The following is a 15,383-nucleotide window of genomic DNA, read 5'->3' as shown; positions in this document are numbered from 1 at the left end:
CAGCTGGCTGAGTGAGAGGCTGCCTTCAGGGTGGTAACCACTAGATGCTGCGTGTGATACACCGAGTTAATGTATCAGCCACTGACCACATCTCTCCATCTCCCCTGCCCCAGCTGGGGTCCAGGCAAAGAACCCCTTCTCCCTGGAATCTGTTCTGGCTCCACCCCAACTCCCATCTGGCCCCTCCTCCATCACCCCTTTGGAGCCCATGACACTCCCCTGCTTAAAATCCCCCAGCGACTCCTCGGTTCCACCCGGTAGCCGCACCACCAGGGTTTTCCATAGTGTCAGTCACCACTGCTGAGCGAACTGAAATCAGCCAGCATTGTTTCCCAGTAGAACAGAGCTGATCGGAGCCTGGGCTCAGAGTGTAGCCAGAGGACAGACTAAGATACAGATAGAGTATGGTTCCACAAAACTTTTGTTTCAGCGTTAGATGCACTGATTCATGATTAAGTGTATTTCTCACCATGGGTCCAAAAAGTTTGTTAAACCCTGCACGGCACAGTCCTGCCTCTTCTAAATCCCACGGACAGACTGGATGTGTGATTCTAATATCAGCTCTTCCCCGGGACCCGTGCCAAGTGGTTTTACCTCCTCTGGCTCTCAGACTCCCCACCACCCAGTGGACAGATGGTAAGACCGAGGCTCAGACGGGAGAGAGCTCATGCCTGAGGCCACTGGGCTGGGAAAGAGAGAAGCAGCGCTCCAGCCCCAGCCAACCTCCCTCCTGCGCCTACCCAGTCGCCCACTTGCTCTGCCCCCCCTCCCCAACTTGCTTCTCACCTGCGCAGAGAGCTTGGGAGTGCCAGCCTGTCCTGGGAGCCCTTTAGATGCAAGCTGCCCTTGGATCCTCCAACGCTGCAGTCAGCAGGATCATATGAACTCCCATTTAGCAGGCTAGAAAACTGAGGCTAGAAAGCATTTCCGAAAATCCACCATTCTACCGCCCTTTTTCCAACCGCCCTCTTTGAAAGACGGGAGAGAGAAATGGCTAAAGAAGTGTCTTGGACCACCCGAGTTCAAATCTCAGGCTTCCCAACGAACGTTGTAGCTGTATGATCCCAGGCAAGCTCTCTGAGCCTCGGTTTCCTTTTCTGCGTCAGGATTAATAATAGCACCTACGCCGAAAGGCCATGTTTAAGACTTAAATATGTTGGGTTACATGCAAAAGTATTAGGTCAGTGGCCACAGCCCCTTGTTGGAAATCTTACCAGCAACCTGTGTGATTTGACTGCTATTTGTCCCCTACTTGGTCACAGAGATGGGGAGGCCCTTTCTTGAGTTCGTACAGCTAGAAGGTGGGAGGGTCAGAATCTGGATGCAGGTCTGCCTGGACTTTTCACCTCCAAGTCACAGTAGCCCTTGGGATGGTAGTTTCAACGGCAACAGCAGCACTGTTTTCCAAATTAAGGAATGCACGGCCCAGAGAGGGCAAGGACACGCCCAAGTCACACAGCATGTAAATGGCAGAGCCAGGTTTTGAACCCAGGCTTGTGTGTGTGTCCAGATGCAGGCAAACTTTTTTGTCCCATGAGCCCCTCCATAAAGCTCTGAGGAGCAGGAGCAAAGTGCAACTTGGCGGTTGCCCTTGTCCCAGCTCGGTCTGGCTGTGTTGTATCCCCGACTCCAGCCCCTGCCCAGCCTCGGGTGGCTGGTCCCCTGAAGGCTCTGGGATGAGGGTATTGGGGTGGCACGGATGGTGGCGGAGGGTGCTGCAGCTCCCTCCACCTGCCTCTGATTGGGGCCCTGCAATCCCCCAGGATTTGGTGCTTGGAAAGCTGACGTTGAGTTGCTATGGCAATGGGTTTGGGGCGGTTGCCATAGTAGCAGAACTAGCCTGGGTTTAAAAATATCTGGGAGGAGGTTTGTGTTTGTGTGTGAGTGTGAGTGCATGACCGACCGTGCTGTTGTGTGTCCAAACTCCAGTGCTGGGGTGGGGAGGTGGAGCTGGGGCTGCAGGCATGACCTGGGGGTAGGGGCTCAGCAGCACACAGGACTGCAGGTGTATTGTGCATGCTGCTGAGCAACTTCTGATGTCTCGTATCTCCTGTGCCTTTAACTCCGTGGGCCATGTATCTAAATGTGTGTGATTATCCAATGTGTACGGAAGACACAGTCGAGTCTGTGTGTCAGTCTATATATCACATGTCGGCAACATATATGCCTTATGTAACATGGGTTGTGCCTGTGTTGTGGCTGTGATCGTGTTTGTGTAACTTCTCAGCGTGTGTGTGGCCAAGTGTGGAGTTGTTTGGCTCTGAATATGTGCACCTGGGAAACGCTCGGATGGTAGACGTGCCTGCGTCTGTTCGTGTGTGAGAACTTCCTCATGCCTTTGGGTCTGCATAACTGAATGTGCATTATGCATTATTGATGAGTGTGCGTGTGTGTGTGTGCGCCTATCCCCTGTCTTCATACATCAGAGTATGCCTGTGTGGAACTGCTGAGTGTATACCTGTGTGTCTGCAAGAGGGTCTGTGTGACTGGGGCGGGGGGCTTCACTCCCAACTTCATGGATGTTGGGATGTGTGCTCATGTGTTGTGAGGATATATGACTCGAGGGGTCTAAGGTGTGGATCTCGGCCTGACCCCAGTATCTCCCTGCATCTTTCTTCCCTCTTCTCCATCTCCATGGCAACCAGCTCCTCAGCTCCCTCCAGGAAGATGGAGGGGGAGGATCCAGACAGCAGTGGACCACAACCCCCTACCATCCCCCTGGGCTCTGGGGACAATGGGGGAGGGGACAGATGGGCAGCCACCCCATCCACCCCAGGCCATCTGCTACCCGCCCCATCCTGGGGACCCGAGAGCGTGGCAGGGGAGGGGCAGCAGTGGGAGAAACAGAGGGAGGAGCCCCCCAGCTGCCACCGTCACCTCCATCCCGGCCTCCTCTGAGCCTAATCTTGCCTCTGGCTGACCTTGGAAGGAAAGAATCCTTGGAGGCCGGGGATCCAAGGAGAAGAAAATTCACGTATTGGAGAATATTGAATACTAGTAATGATCAATTCCAAGGAGAGACCCCAGACTCCCAATGACTTTAGGCTCTGAAATTGAGCTTGTCCTGCATTCAAATCCCAGGTTTCCCTCGGTCTACCTGTGTGCCCGGGGACAAGCCACACTCCGCATTCCATGGGCCTCCACTTTGTCGTAGGAAAGTGTGTTTTTCTCAATGATCTGGATAGTCATACTTTACAAGGTCCAATCCTCCTCTCTGTTGTATCCTGGCATCTGGGAGAGTGCCTGGCACTTAGTATGTGCTGATTGAATTGAGCGCCAGTTGGGTGCTAGGCTCAGAGCTACATGCTTTCACTCAGGTGTTCATTGAATTAATCCCTTGAGACTTTGCAGTAACCCTGTGTTAATTCTTCAAGGGATGGATGAAAGACTTGAGGAGGGACTTCCCGGTAGTCAATTGGGAGACGAGTGATGCGGGATTTCTTATCTTGACCAAGATAAGAAATCTTATCTTGATCTGATGTCAAGTTACTGATGCTAAGTTTCCTCATCTGTAAAATGGGGATAAGAGTACCTCGCTGAGTTGGTTGCTCCAGGATTTAAATGTGCTAACGGTTGAGAAGCGCTTTCTTAGAACATAGTAAGTGCTCAATAAACGTTCTTTACTGGTGAAGGGTGAGAAACCAGTGCTTCAAAGCCCAGGGTCCTTACTGTAGCCTGAGGCAGCTGGGTTCCACAGGCAGCTGTGAGAAGGGGCGTGGCCAACATGCGAGGGCGTGATCTGGCTTCAAGGAAAAACCAATGGGGCAATGATGGGCGTGGACCTAACCGACATGGGCGTGGCCTCGCGCGTGTGGGCGGGGCCAGGCCGCGGTGGGAGCCTCCGGGAAGAAGATGCTCGGGCCAGCAGCCACAGCCAGCCCCGCCGCCGCTACCTCCCGTGCCCGCCGCCCCTCGAGTCCCTACTAGCGCCTGCCTCCGCCTTCCACCTCCGGCCCCCCGCCCCGAGCAGGGTCTGGGGGGCTCGGCCCTCTGCCCGGGGTAGCAAATAAGGGGGTCCCGTCCCTCCAGTGGCGTGCCCAGTCCCGGAGCTCCCTGATCTTGAGAGAGACCCCACCCCTCAGTTTTCTCTGGACCCCATCAGAGAGACCCCCTGGGTCCTCCCACACTGCTTACAACCGCTCTCCTACTTCTGTCAGCCCCCCAGAACCAGCTCCCTCCCTCCTTCCCTCTCCGGGGGTTCCCCCTCCCCCTCCCTTCACCACCGCCCCCTCCCCCTCCCACATCCCCTTCCCTCCCCCTCCCCCTCCCCCGCCCCCCCCACCATGAGGATGATGGCCGCCGGCGCGGTGCACGGCCTCTTCACGGCCTCCGCGGCCCCGCAGCCGCCGCCGCCCCCGCCGCCGCCGCCGCAGCCCCAGCCTCCCCAGCAGCCGTCGCCGCCGCCACAGCAGCCGCCGCCGCCGCCGCCGCAGCCGCCGCAGCAGCAGCAGCCGCCGCCCCAGGCCCCCCCCATGGAGCCCGAGGCCCCGGATTCTCGCAAGAGGCCCCTCGAAACGCCCCCCGAGGTGGTCTGCACCAAGCGCAGCAACACAGGAGGTGAGAAACGGCTGCGCTCGGGTTGGAGGAGCGGCAGAGGCCTCGCCTTTCTCCATCCTCCTCTCTCCCCAGTTGGCAGGTGCAAGGGCTCTGGGGAGGGCAAGGGCGCCCCTCCCTAGACCCGGAACCGAGAGGGGAGTTTGGCAGGGTCCGGACCCCCTCCCCTTCTGGCCGAGACCCGGGGCTGGGAGCTTTGTCTGCGACGAGAGGGCTTGGGGGGAGGGGGTGGTAAGTGTCCTTGGGGGGGCGCAAAGGCTGGGGGGCGTGGGTCTCTCTGAGCCGGTGTCTGTGTCCTTGAGGGGTGTGTGATGTGACCCTTCCAGGGCAAGGGTGTTCCCCGACTGGCGCGTCCTGGCGGGGGGGAGGGGAAGGAGTAGAGGAGGCCTGTGGACCCGGAGCTTCCCAGCCTCCCTCCCTGGGGAAGTCCTGGGGAAGGGTTGTCCCGGAGGGAGACATGTGTGGGCCGTGGGCAGAATTGTGCGTGGGACAAGCTGGGTGGGTGTGTTGGGTGAGATGGAGGAAAGGGTAGGTGTGTAAAGCTGGGTGGGAGAACTGTGTGCTGGGACAGGTGTGTGTGTGTGTGTGTGTGTGTGTTTGAATGTGCTTGTGGGCCCTTTGAGGCCTGGATGTGTGACATTAGGGATCATGGGTATGACATGAAAAGAGGGTGTGTGTGTGTGTGTGTGTGCGTGTGTGTGTGTGTAAGAGAGGGGGCAAGATGAGAGGGGCTGAGATCCATGTTTGAGACCCTGGAAGGGGTGGGTATGTGTAACAAGGGAAAGTGTGTGCTCCAAAAGGGGCTGTGGCGAGTGTGACACATGAGTGAGAGGATGTGTGTGATACACAAGGGGGTGTGTGGGGGTTGCCAAATGGGCTGACTCTGTGTGGGCCATGAGAGTCTGTGTGGATCCGGAGAAGGCAGTTCAGTGTGTGTGACCCAGGCGTGTCCGGGGTGGGGTGGGACCACGGGAAGCTAGTGAAGGTATATGACAAGAAAATGGTGTGGGTGTGACTCCACAGAGGCTGTGGCTGGGTGTGACACATGGAGGTGTGCAACAGTGACATCAGAGGGGGTGTGTGCGGCAAGGGGAGGTGGGTGTATGACAAGGGAGAGGTTGGGGCTCTGTGGGTGAGCCGCACGAGGGTGTGTGACAGGGAACATGTGCAGATGACACCCAAGGGGTATGGAAAGGGAAGGGGGTGTGTGTATGACACCCAAGTGTGTGTATTTGTAAGAAGAGGAGAGGTGTGTGTGCGAAATGGTTGAGTGTGTGACATCAGTAAGGTGGGGATGATGGTGTGTGTATGTCGAAGGTGTGTGAGTGTGTGTGATGGCTAAATGCTTGACCCCACTGAAGAAGTGTGTGTGTGTGTGTGTGTGTGTGAGAGAGAGAGAGAGAGAGAGAGAGAGAGAGAGAGAGAGAAGGGGAGCCCTCACTGTGTATGTGACCTGGGGAGGGCTGTGTCCCGGAGAATAAAAGACAAGCTGGGAATGCTAGGCATTTGTCTCAGGGAGCAAGCAGGTAGTGGGGTTTGCCCGGGTCCTCAGAGCCCAGCCCGTCAGCGCCCTGGAAAGAAGGAGACCCCAGAGCAGACAAGCCCCTCCCGGCGGTCACCTTGGCCAAAATCTCAGCTTCCTCTGGCCTTTTCCTCCGGATGGGAGCGGGATAGCCTCAGGCAGAATGCACCCTTCCCACGCTGCCAGGCGCTGTAGTGGGCCCGGTGGGCACCTCCCACATCCGCCCCTCACATGAGCACAGTCGAGGCTTTTCCTCCCATCCCAGGAGTCCCCTCATCCCTGCCCAGGTGAGACAGGAATTGCAGATCCCCTGGCCGTCTATGAGGGTGTCCAGCAGAAATTGGAGGAAAAGGAAATTGGGGGAGGTGTTGGGAGCGAGTTTCCTGTCCTTCTTCCTGCTCCCCCACCCCCAGCACACACATGAATGTGGCCCCACCGACTTCCTTCCCTCCTTCCGGTCCCACTGCCATTCCCAGTCCTCGGGGGCTCAGGGACCCAGGTGGTCCCAGAGCCCGGCCCCGCAGTCCAGCCCCGCCCCCACCAGTGGGGGGCGGCGCATCCATTCCTCTCTTAAAGGGGCTGAGATGCTCAAAATCAGATCACCCAGAACAGCACAAGCTATCGATAGTGATGCTGCCAAAGACGGTCAAGTCCAAGTACTTGGCACCTGCTCTGAGTCAGACTCTGAGACATGGGTTCATTTCCCAACAAATCCCTCTGGGGAGAGGATCTGAGCTGCTTTTTCAGACGAATAAAACTGAGGCTCAGGAAAATGAAGCCACTTGCCCAAAGTCACACAGCTGGTCACTGGCACAACTGGGATCTAGTCAGCCCTGGGTGCCGGGGTCCAGGGCTCATGTGCTTCACTCTCGGCAGCAAGGAAACTAGGATGAGCCCTTAGGGACCCGCTCCTCCAGGTTCTGCTGCCTCAACTCCCTTCCCGTTGACCCATGGGTAAACTGAGGCCCAGAAACGCAAAGGGGCAACCCTCCCTTTACAGAAACACACAGGGGCAGGGCTGGGCAGGGGTCCGGGATTTTCATCTCCAACTCAAGGGCTCCTTCTGGTAACACTGTCGTGGCTTCGGGAGGCTGGATCAGCCCCGCCCTTTTCTGCGCCTCCGTGTGACCATCTGCCAAATTGGGATATAACAATCACCACAACGATAATACTAACAAAAGCAACCAGTTGTTCTTGGTTCTGGGGGGCTGAGAGAGGAGATGGTGGCTGTAAAACAAGCTGGCAGTGTCACTGGGAGGGACATGGGACACTAAGAACAGGAGCCATGGGGTGAGGAGTTGGATGGAAACTGCACTTAGGAAAAACCAGTGACCCGAGTCTCATGGGACAGTGACAGAGAGTGGCCCCCTTGAGTACAGATGGTAACTCTGAAGGTCTCACTAGAATGGGCCCTGTACTTCTGACTGTAGTACCACCTCTGTCACCCCCATATAAGAAAAGAAACTGACACACACACACACACACACCTCACACCGCACACCCGAAACGTAGCACAGTAGCCAGGTCTTGCTCCCAATACCCCACACTTTTTAACACAAAGACAACAGCACCGGGTTACAGTGAGATTTTCCAGGGACCAGCTCATCACTGTCACGTGCTCGGCGTGGGACCCCCAGGCAAGTTGTCTCACTGCCCTAAAGCCTCAGTCTCCTCATCTGAGAAATGGGGACTGTAAGGTCTCCCATTGCGTCTCTGGGCTGTCGTGTGTGAAGTCCATAGCACGAGGCCTGGCAGATGAGAAGCACTCAATAAACAATAGCTGTCATTGATTATTATTATTATCACCATCACCATCATCTTCATCGTCACTGAGAATGTCACAGTGCTGCTTCGCCACGCAGTGGTGAAGCGCCCCAAGGAAGTCATACCCCGTCCACCTTTCTCTCACTCACAGACAGTGTCACAGCACAAAGACAGCCTCGCACTTTCCGGCATGTCATCCCCTCGGGGGCACACTCCAGTAGTATTACATCGCTGACACTAACGGGCAACACCGTCATTCATAGAAAGATGTCGCACGCCTGTGTCCCACGCCCTCGGCGGTACCAGCCCACACCTCAGCCCCCATCTCTCCTCTTTCAGCAGAAGCTCCCTCCCAGGCCTCTCCAGTAACATCGCCGCCACCCCCGCCCTCCTCAGACCTGCATGGACATGCGACGCTTCCGCCCCTGACCCCCAGACGAGAGCGGGTACCATGAGGGCAACACCCCAACTTTGCCCCCCCCCAGACATACTGTCACCGAAGGCACCTCTAGCACATACACCCCTCTTGTCCGACCTTGGTCGTTGATGAACTCCCTTCCGGGTCAAAGCCACCTTTCAGGGTAAACTCTCTGACAGTAAAAAGCGCCACTTTGGGGAGGTCACCATTATTCAGAGAGAGGGTAGGGGAGTTTTGGTTGCTTTTTGGAAGCTTTCAGGAACACTCCTGAGGAGGGTGGGCGCACAGGGGGTCGGGGAAAAGAGACTCGTAAAGACTAGAAAAGGAGAGACCACCCCTTCCCAAGGCGGACAGGGTTGCAGCTGCAGCCACAGGCACAGAGATTGATTGATCAGGAGAGGAAGTGGGTGTCTTCAGTTCTTCAGTCCCTGTCATGAGTACAGGGGGCTGCCCAGACCCCCAAGGAGAGAGCTGAAAGCGGAGGGCTGGGGCGGGTGGAAAGTTCCAACATCTAGATTCTGCTTCAGTAGAAGGAACAACTCTTCCCAGGCAGTCTTGAATGTTCACGCAGGGTGGGATGGGCGAGGCTTGGGGGCTGCAGGTTCAGCCGAGGTCACATGTCTGTCCTTGCTGCAAGGCAGGCTGGGAAATAGAAGCCTGGCTTCTTCCCAGGGGAAGTGGGACTCACAGTAGAAAGTGTCCCCAAATAGGAAGGACATGCAAACTCTGAAGAGAACCAGGCTGATGGCCACCATGGGGGTGGACAGGACCTACAGTTCAGAGCTAGAACAGGTTGGGGGCGGGCGGGTGGGGGGGGCGTCTCAGCTGGCGCCTCTCCACAGGAGGCCAGCCAGAGGGTGGGACTCCAGGTTTCCATGAGTCCAATACAGAGACCACCCACAGCCACAAGGTGGTTTATGGGGGTCCACATACAAACTTTTTTTAACCACTGTATGTGTATATGAATGAGCTTTTGTGTGTGTGTGGGGGGGAAACAATATAACCAGCCCCTCAGACTCTGATTATTAGTAATGATTGTTTACTATCCTCTTTAAATCATTGCATTTAAATGTAGCAAGTGAGTGGATTTAAAGTAAAGGGTCCTCCTGTCTCGTTCCTGGATGTATGTGCTGCGTGTAGAACCGTGAGTGCCCAGGAAGGGGAGGAAGAGGGAGCGAAGAAGGAAGGAAATCATGGTACAGAGGGACAGAAGAAAGGCAAAATTCAAGGAGGTGGCGTGAAGAAGAAGAGTTACAGAGACGCTGAGGCAGGAGACGGCAGGGAAGAGGGGAGCTGGGGGAGCAGCGTCTCACTTCAACCAGTGAGAGGATGTTCCTCGTCCAAGAAGCAGGGAAAAGCAGGGGCCGCCCCTCCCAGTGGGCAAGGGGATGGAGGAAGTGGGGTTTCCCCTCCTTTTTGTATTTCCCAGTGAAACCGCAAACCTTACAGGCTCCTTTCCCCACGTACAGAGCACTGACTGTGTGCCAGGCACTGTGACAAGGACTTGGCCTGTATTCATGAAGTGGGTGATGACCATGACGAGGCTGGTGATGATCTCTAACATTCCTCAAACGCTCTAGGTGCCCGTGACCTTCCTGAGTACTTCACAGTTTATCATTCAATTCCTGACAATAACCCTGCGGGGTGACATGATCACGCCCCCACTTTACAGATGAGAAAACTGAGGCCCAAACTGGTGATGCCACTTGCCCAGGGTCACACAGGCTGTCAGCGAGAAATTTCGCCCTCAGTTTAGGGCCCTTCCTGCTATTTCCTATGGGACTTATGGCAAAACCCGGGAAGTGTGGGAAAGGGCACTGGAAACGGGGTGGGGATGTGCCTAGTTTTCCGCAGAGCAGTTAGTGTCTTCAGTCCTCGCTGGAGAGATGGGGAGTGGAGTCAGAGAAGAAAAGAGGACAGAGCCCTCAGCGAGAGGGGCTGCGTCTCTCAGTGACTGAACCTTGTTTCTGAGCCTCCCAGAGTTAGGGAGCCAGCCCCCATCTCTGTGATGGGTTTAGGAGCGGGGCAGGCAGGGGGCCGCCCCTGGGAGCCCAGGGAAGAAAGTGAATTGGGGGCGGTGTCAGGGTGATTGATGGGAAGGCACCCTGGTGGGTGGGGCTAATTACCTAACAGGCTTAATGGTCTGATTAGGCAAGTTTAAGAGGATTGCCTTGGGCTCAGGGAAACCCTTAATTCTGGGGCCCCTCCCCATGCAGGCACAGCCACATCCAACCCTCACCCCCCCAACCCCCATCGTAACACATCGGGGAACTCAGAACCTCCCGTCTTAGGGGACCAGGTGGAGATGGGCAGGACTCCCAGCCCCTGCCCTGCCCCCACTATTACTAACACAGTTTCTCTCCTGCCTGCTCTGTATGCCGGCGTTTCATGGGAGAACATTGAAAATAGGTTTCCTCTGCTTAAAAGAAACAGTTGAAAACCACTGGGGGTGGTTGAAGACCTTAAGCTTTGGAAACAGAACGACCTGGCTCCCCCCACCCCCTGCCCCCATTTTTTCCCCAGTGTTTATTGCATGCCTACTACTGCTGGGCACTGGGACACAAAGCGGAGCTCTGGTGACACGACCCACAATGGGCTTCTGTGACACGTGGCTCTGAATGCATGAAACAGGGAAATCCATGCCCTCCTCAGAGCTCAAGGAGAGCTCCCAAGAATAAGAGGCATTTGAGTGGGAATCTAAAGGACAAGAAGCATTCACCGGGAGGCATTGACGGGGGAGTTCCAGGCAAAGGGAATGTGCAAAGGCCCTGAGATGGGGCGGAGGAAGAGACAGACGTTGGAGGAATGCAAAGCATGTCTAGTGCCCATGGAGAAAGGTGGGGACCTGAAGCTGGCAAGGTGGGCGGGGCCAAATCACCAAGGGACTTACATGGGAAAGGCTCCAGAAATTGTACCCTGGAAGGACTTAAGGACAACAGTTTGGTGAGAAGGTAGGAGGGCTGAGCATGTGCCTTGAACCTGCCTTAACAAAGCGCTTTTCATGTGACCAAGAAAACTGGCCCACTGCAAAGGATGGTCAAACCCCCACGAATACGCTTGGCCACACATGGCCACCTCAGGTCTTGAGACCGACTGTCCTTGAACACCTTGGTCTTTGGCCACCAGCCAGAGAGGCTGTTAAGCAGAGGAGGGCCAAGACTGAAGCATAATTGCATTTGAATCTCAACCCAGCACCTAACTGTCTTGGTGCCCCTGGGCCGGTGCCTTTCCTTCTCTGAGTCCCTCTGTGCCTCAGCTTCCTCTTTCGTGAAAATGGAGCTCGTTCTACCCACCTGACGGGTAGGTTGTGAGGAATGGAAGAGATCAGGCTTGCCAAGAGCCGTCAGGTCCGTAGTGAGTGCTGAGAACATCTCCCGAACCCAGCCCTCTGCTCTCACCTCTCGCCCCTTCCACCAGTCAGACCATGGTCATCTCCTGCCTAGACCATTGCCGCCGGCTTTTCAGTGAGCTCCCAGCTCTTCCACCCTGCGCTTCTCACGGTCTGCTCCCCTCCTGAGTGCCAGAGGGATCTCTTTTTTTAAAAAAAATAAAATAAAAAGATTGCATTGATATTTTAGAGAGAGCAGAGGGGACACAACCCCAACCGGAGGAGACCTGGCCCCCGCAACCCTGACCGGGATTCAAACTGGTGGCCTTTTGGCTTGAAGGCCAGTACTCAACCCACTGAGGCATCCCAGCCAGGGCATCAGAGGGGTCTTCTTGAAACCCAAGTCAGACCACATCCCTCCTCTGCTCAGATCCCTCTGTGGCTTCCTTCTTCCTTGGAGTAGAACCCAGTGACCTCACTGTGGACCACAAGCCTGAACACCCATCACTACTCCCGTCTCCCCGAGCCCACATCTCCTGTTCTCTCACTTAGCATCAGCCGCACGGCCACCTCCTTCTCCCTGGAACAACCCAGGCGTGACCCCACCCCAGGGCCTTTGTACCTGCTCTTCCCCATAGCCACCTGTTTCTGTCCCCCATTCACAGCCCGGAGACGGTATATCATAAATGGTTCAGAGCGTGGACTCTGGAGCCAGGTCGGCTTCACATCTCAGCCTGTTGCCTGCCAGCTGTGTGACCTGGGGCAATTTCTTCATCTTTGCTTCCCGTCCGTAGAATGGGAGTTTTTAAGTACCTCCCTCATTGCATCAGTGTGAAAACCCAAAGGACTGGTGTTTGTAAGTACGTGGGAGAGTGTCCAGCCCATATTAAGTGCTGTAGAGTGTTTGATGAACAAAGAAAGCCGCATTCTCCCGGAGGGCCTTCCCGGCCACCCATCCCACAGTGCCGCCTCTGCCCTCCTCCTCATCCTCCCTGCCTCTCTTCGTTTTCCTGGTACTTAGTCCTGTCTGACACAAGCCATACTGTCTGTCTTCCCCTTCTAGAAGGATGTAGCTGTGCAAGCTCTTGGCTGAGGCCCCAAAACTCTTTCGCCCTTTATTTTACGCGCGGAATCAGGGAGCTTTGTCTGTTTTCCTCACGGCTGTTTCGCTAGAACAGCGCCGAGCACATAGCCGGTGATTAGCAACTTTGTGGAAGGAAGGAAGGAAGGAATGAATGAATGAAGATTGTTGTTATTTTCCTTACTGCTATCCTCATGGCCATCCCTCCTGTGTGTTACTGTGATCCCAGTGGGCATCATGGGGTTTCCGAGGGCACCCCATGCTGGCCCCTGAAGGAGGGAGGGGGTACTCTCTAAAGGTGAAGATCCCTCCCTCCACCACCTCCCTCTACCCTGACTCTCCCCCCACCATGTGCCCCTGCAGAGGAAGGTGAATACTTCCTGAAGGTGCTGATCCCTAGCTACGCGGCGGGCTCCATCATTGGCAAGGGCGGCCAGACCATCGTGCAGCTACAGAAGGAGACAGGAGCCACCATAAAGCTCTCCAAGTCCAAAGACTTCTACCCGGGTAAGCCCCTTCCACGGACTCTGCCCTAGGCCTCCTATCCCGCCCACCTAGGCCCTGATGAGGGGGCGGGGCTGCCCTAGGGACAGTGAGAGTGTTGGGGGGATCTCTCCTTCCCCTAAGGCGGGGGAACAGAGCTGTCCTCAGCCCCTGGGGCCAGGCCGGAGCAGATGGGGGTGGGGGCAGGGCAAGACAATAGACCTGCTGCATATTCATAAGCTCATTTGCATGATGTGCCGGCAGATGTGCCCCTTCCCACACACCTGCCCCTTTGGGTCAGTTGGAGGAGCTAGCAGGGGAGGCAGGTGTGAGGGTGTTCCTTGGGGCTTGTGGGGGCCAGCCATCCATGTCACACACACCCTCCCACTTTCCCTTTGGATTTCTCTGTCACCCCAATCTGAGTCTCACTGGTTTTCTGTCTGTGTCATGCTTTATGTGTCTCTCTCATTCTGTCTCTGGCTTCCCCACTTTTTGTTCCCTTAGCCTCCAGCCCCATCGGCCCCTCTCTGTCTCCTGCTCTCCTCTCGGCTTCCATCCCTCTGCCTGTACCTTCCACGTCTCTGGTTCTGTCGGGATACCCTGCAGATCTTGTTCTTTCATCCGTCTCTGCTTCTCCCTCTCCCTCCCTGTCTTCCCATCTTTTTCGTTCCATCCAACTCTCACATTCTCTCCTCTTGCCTTCTCTTGCTCTCTTCACTCTGTTCAACCACCCATCCCACCGGTGTCCAAGAGCGCCTTCCGTGGGTCACTCTCTGCTGGCTGCCCCTCCTTTTTTTCTGCCTCTGCTTGCCCATCTCCCTTACGTTTCTCTCCTCCTAAACCTCAGCTCCCTCGTGTGTTGTTTTGTTTCGGTCTTTGTCTCTCTCTAAACTCAGACTTTTTCCTGCCTCCCCTCCATCTCTAGCTCCCTCCCCACCACCATACCTCCTTCGAGTCCCCTCCACTCTCTCTGATCCCTCCCAGTATCTCCCACCCCTGCACATCCCCCTCCCAAGACCAGTGTTTGAGCTTCGGCATCTGGGAGGCCTGGGAAGGCCCCTCGAATTACTGCATCTCTGGCCCCGCACTGGTTCTCGTTCATCCTTAATCCCCTTGGATTTTTTTAGGTCAAACACCAGAGCTGGAGCTTAGGGTCAGGACACATTCATATTCTTTCTCTCTCTCTCTCTCTCTCTCTCTCTCTTTTTCTCTGTCACTCTCTCTTTCTCTCTCCAGCCCCCTCTCTTTTTCCACCCTCCACTCCACCCACCTCCCATCTCAGTAAGCAGCTTTGGCAAGAGGTTTAGAGAACAGTCCCCGGGAACCAAGCAAACCCCTGTTTTCTCTTCTACTCTGGCCCAGTTTCCCCCGTACCCTTCCAGCCTGTAAGATACGGATACGACCTCTGCTTGGGACATTCATCCGAGGACACTTGGATCACAGAATATGACAGGAGACACATCATCCCCTCCCAGCTCGGTGACACCCCCCATAGACCAGGCGGCAGCTGGGAACCCCGGAGGATGGGACAGTCATAGACTCTCCCGGGACACACACCATTCAAACAAACAACATAAGCCAGCATCTCTCCCCAGCCCTCAGGCGTGTGACCAGCCTCCCTCCCCACTCCAAATCATGTGGCGAGGGCCGGCTCCCGGCTCAGAGACAGGACGCAGCCCACTCTGTCCCAGTCCTGTCCCTATGACTTCCCAGGACCCGCAGGAGCACGAGAAATAAGATGCTGCCGCTCAAAACAGATAACATATTCCCCTCTGCTTCTGGCTGACATCCTTTCATTCATTCACTCAACACACCTTCTCTCAGCAGCTCCTCTCTGCCACCCTGTGCTGGACAGAGGTAGGAACACAGCAGTGGCTGAGATGGCCCGGCCACGCCCTCTCAAATCTCACACCCAGCAGGGAAGGCAGGCCCAACCCAAGTGACCTCCAGAGTGGTCTCAGCAAGATGGGGAAGCCCAGGGGGGGGGTGGGAGCTCAGATGGGGCGCTCCACTCAGCCTGGGGAGGTCAGGAAGGAATCCTTGAAGGAGGAGCCCAGAACAATGAGTAAAAGTGAGCCAGGTAAAGAGCCCTGAGGAGTGTCCCAGGAAGAGGAAAGACCGTGTTCAAGGATTGGGGGAGGGGCAGTGTACTCGGTGTGGCTGCAGCATAGAGAACAGGGGAGAGATGGGAAGGGTCCTCTAGGCCTAGGAGGGTCACACACAAACACAGACA

The 15,383-nt window shown here is 55.9% G+C and overlaps 1 protein-coding gene across 1 annotated transcript in view; it reads left to right on the top strand.

Moving 5' to 3' along the window:
- The first annotated feature begins 4,299 nt into the window (after positions 1 to 4,299).
- The window catches only part of NOVA2 (NOVA alternative splicing regulator 2), a 29,278-nt gene continuing 18,194 nt past the window's right edge, over positions 4,300 to 15,383 (top strand). The window contains exons 1-2 of the mRNA XM_037058970.1: positions 4,300 to 4,557; positions 13,031 to 13,174. Coding sequence (XP_036914865.1) covers positions 4,473 to 4,557; positions 13,031 to 13,174 — 229 coding nt within the window. The 5' untranslated portion in view covers positions 4,300 to 4,472. The remainder of the gene's footprint in view (positions 4,558 to 13,030; positions 13,175 to 15,383) is intronic.

This window comes from Sturnira hondurensis, unplaced genomic scaffold (assembly GCF_014824575.4).
Source record: "Sturnira hondurensis isolate 20B ecotype Veracruz unplaced genomic scaffold, ASM1482457v3 Scaffold0001020, whole genome shotgun sequence".
In the NCBI taxonomy this organism is placed as follows: Eukaryota; Metazoa; Chordata; class Mammalia; order Chiroptera; family Phyllostomidae; genus Sturnira; species Sturnira hondurensis.
Note: the sequence above shows the minus strand (reverse complement) of the source record. Positions and strands in the feature narration are given on the sequence as shown.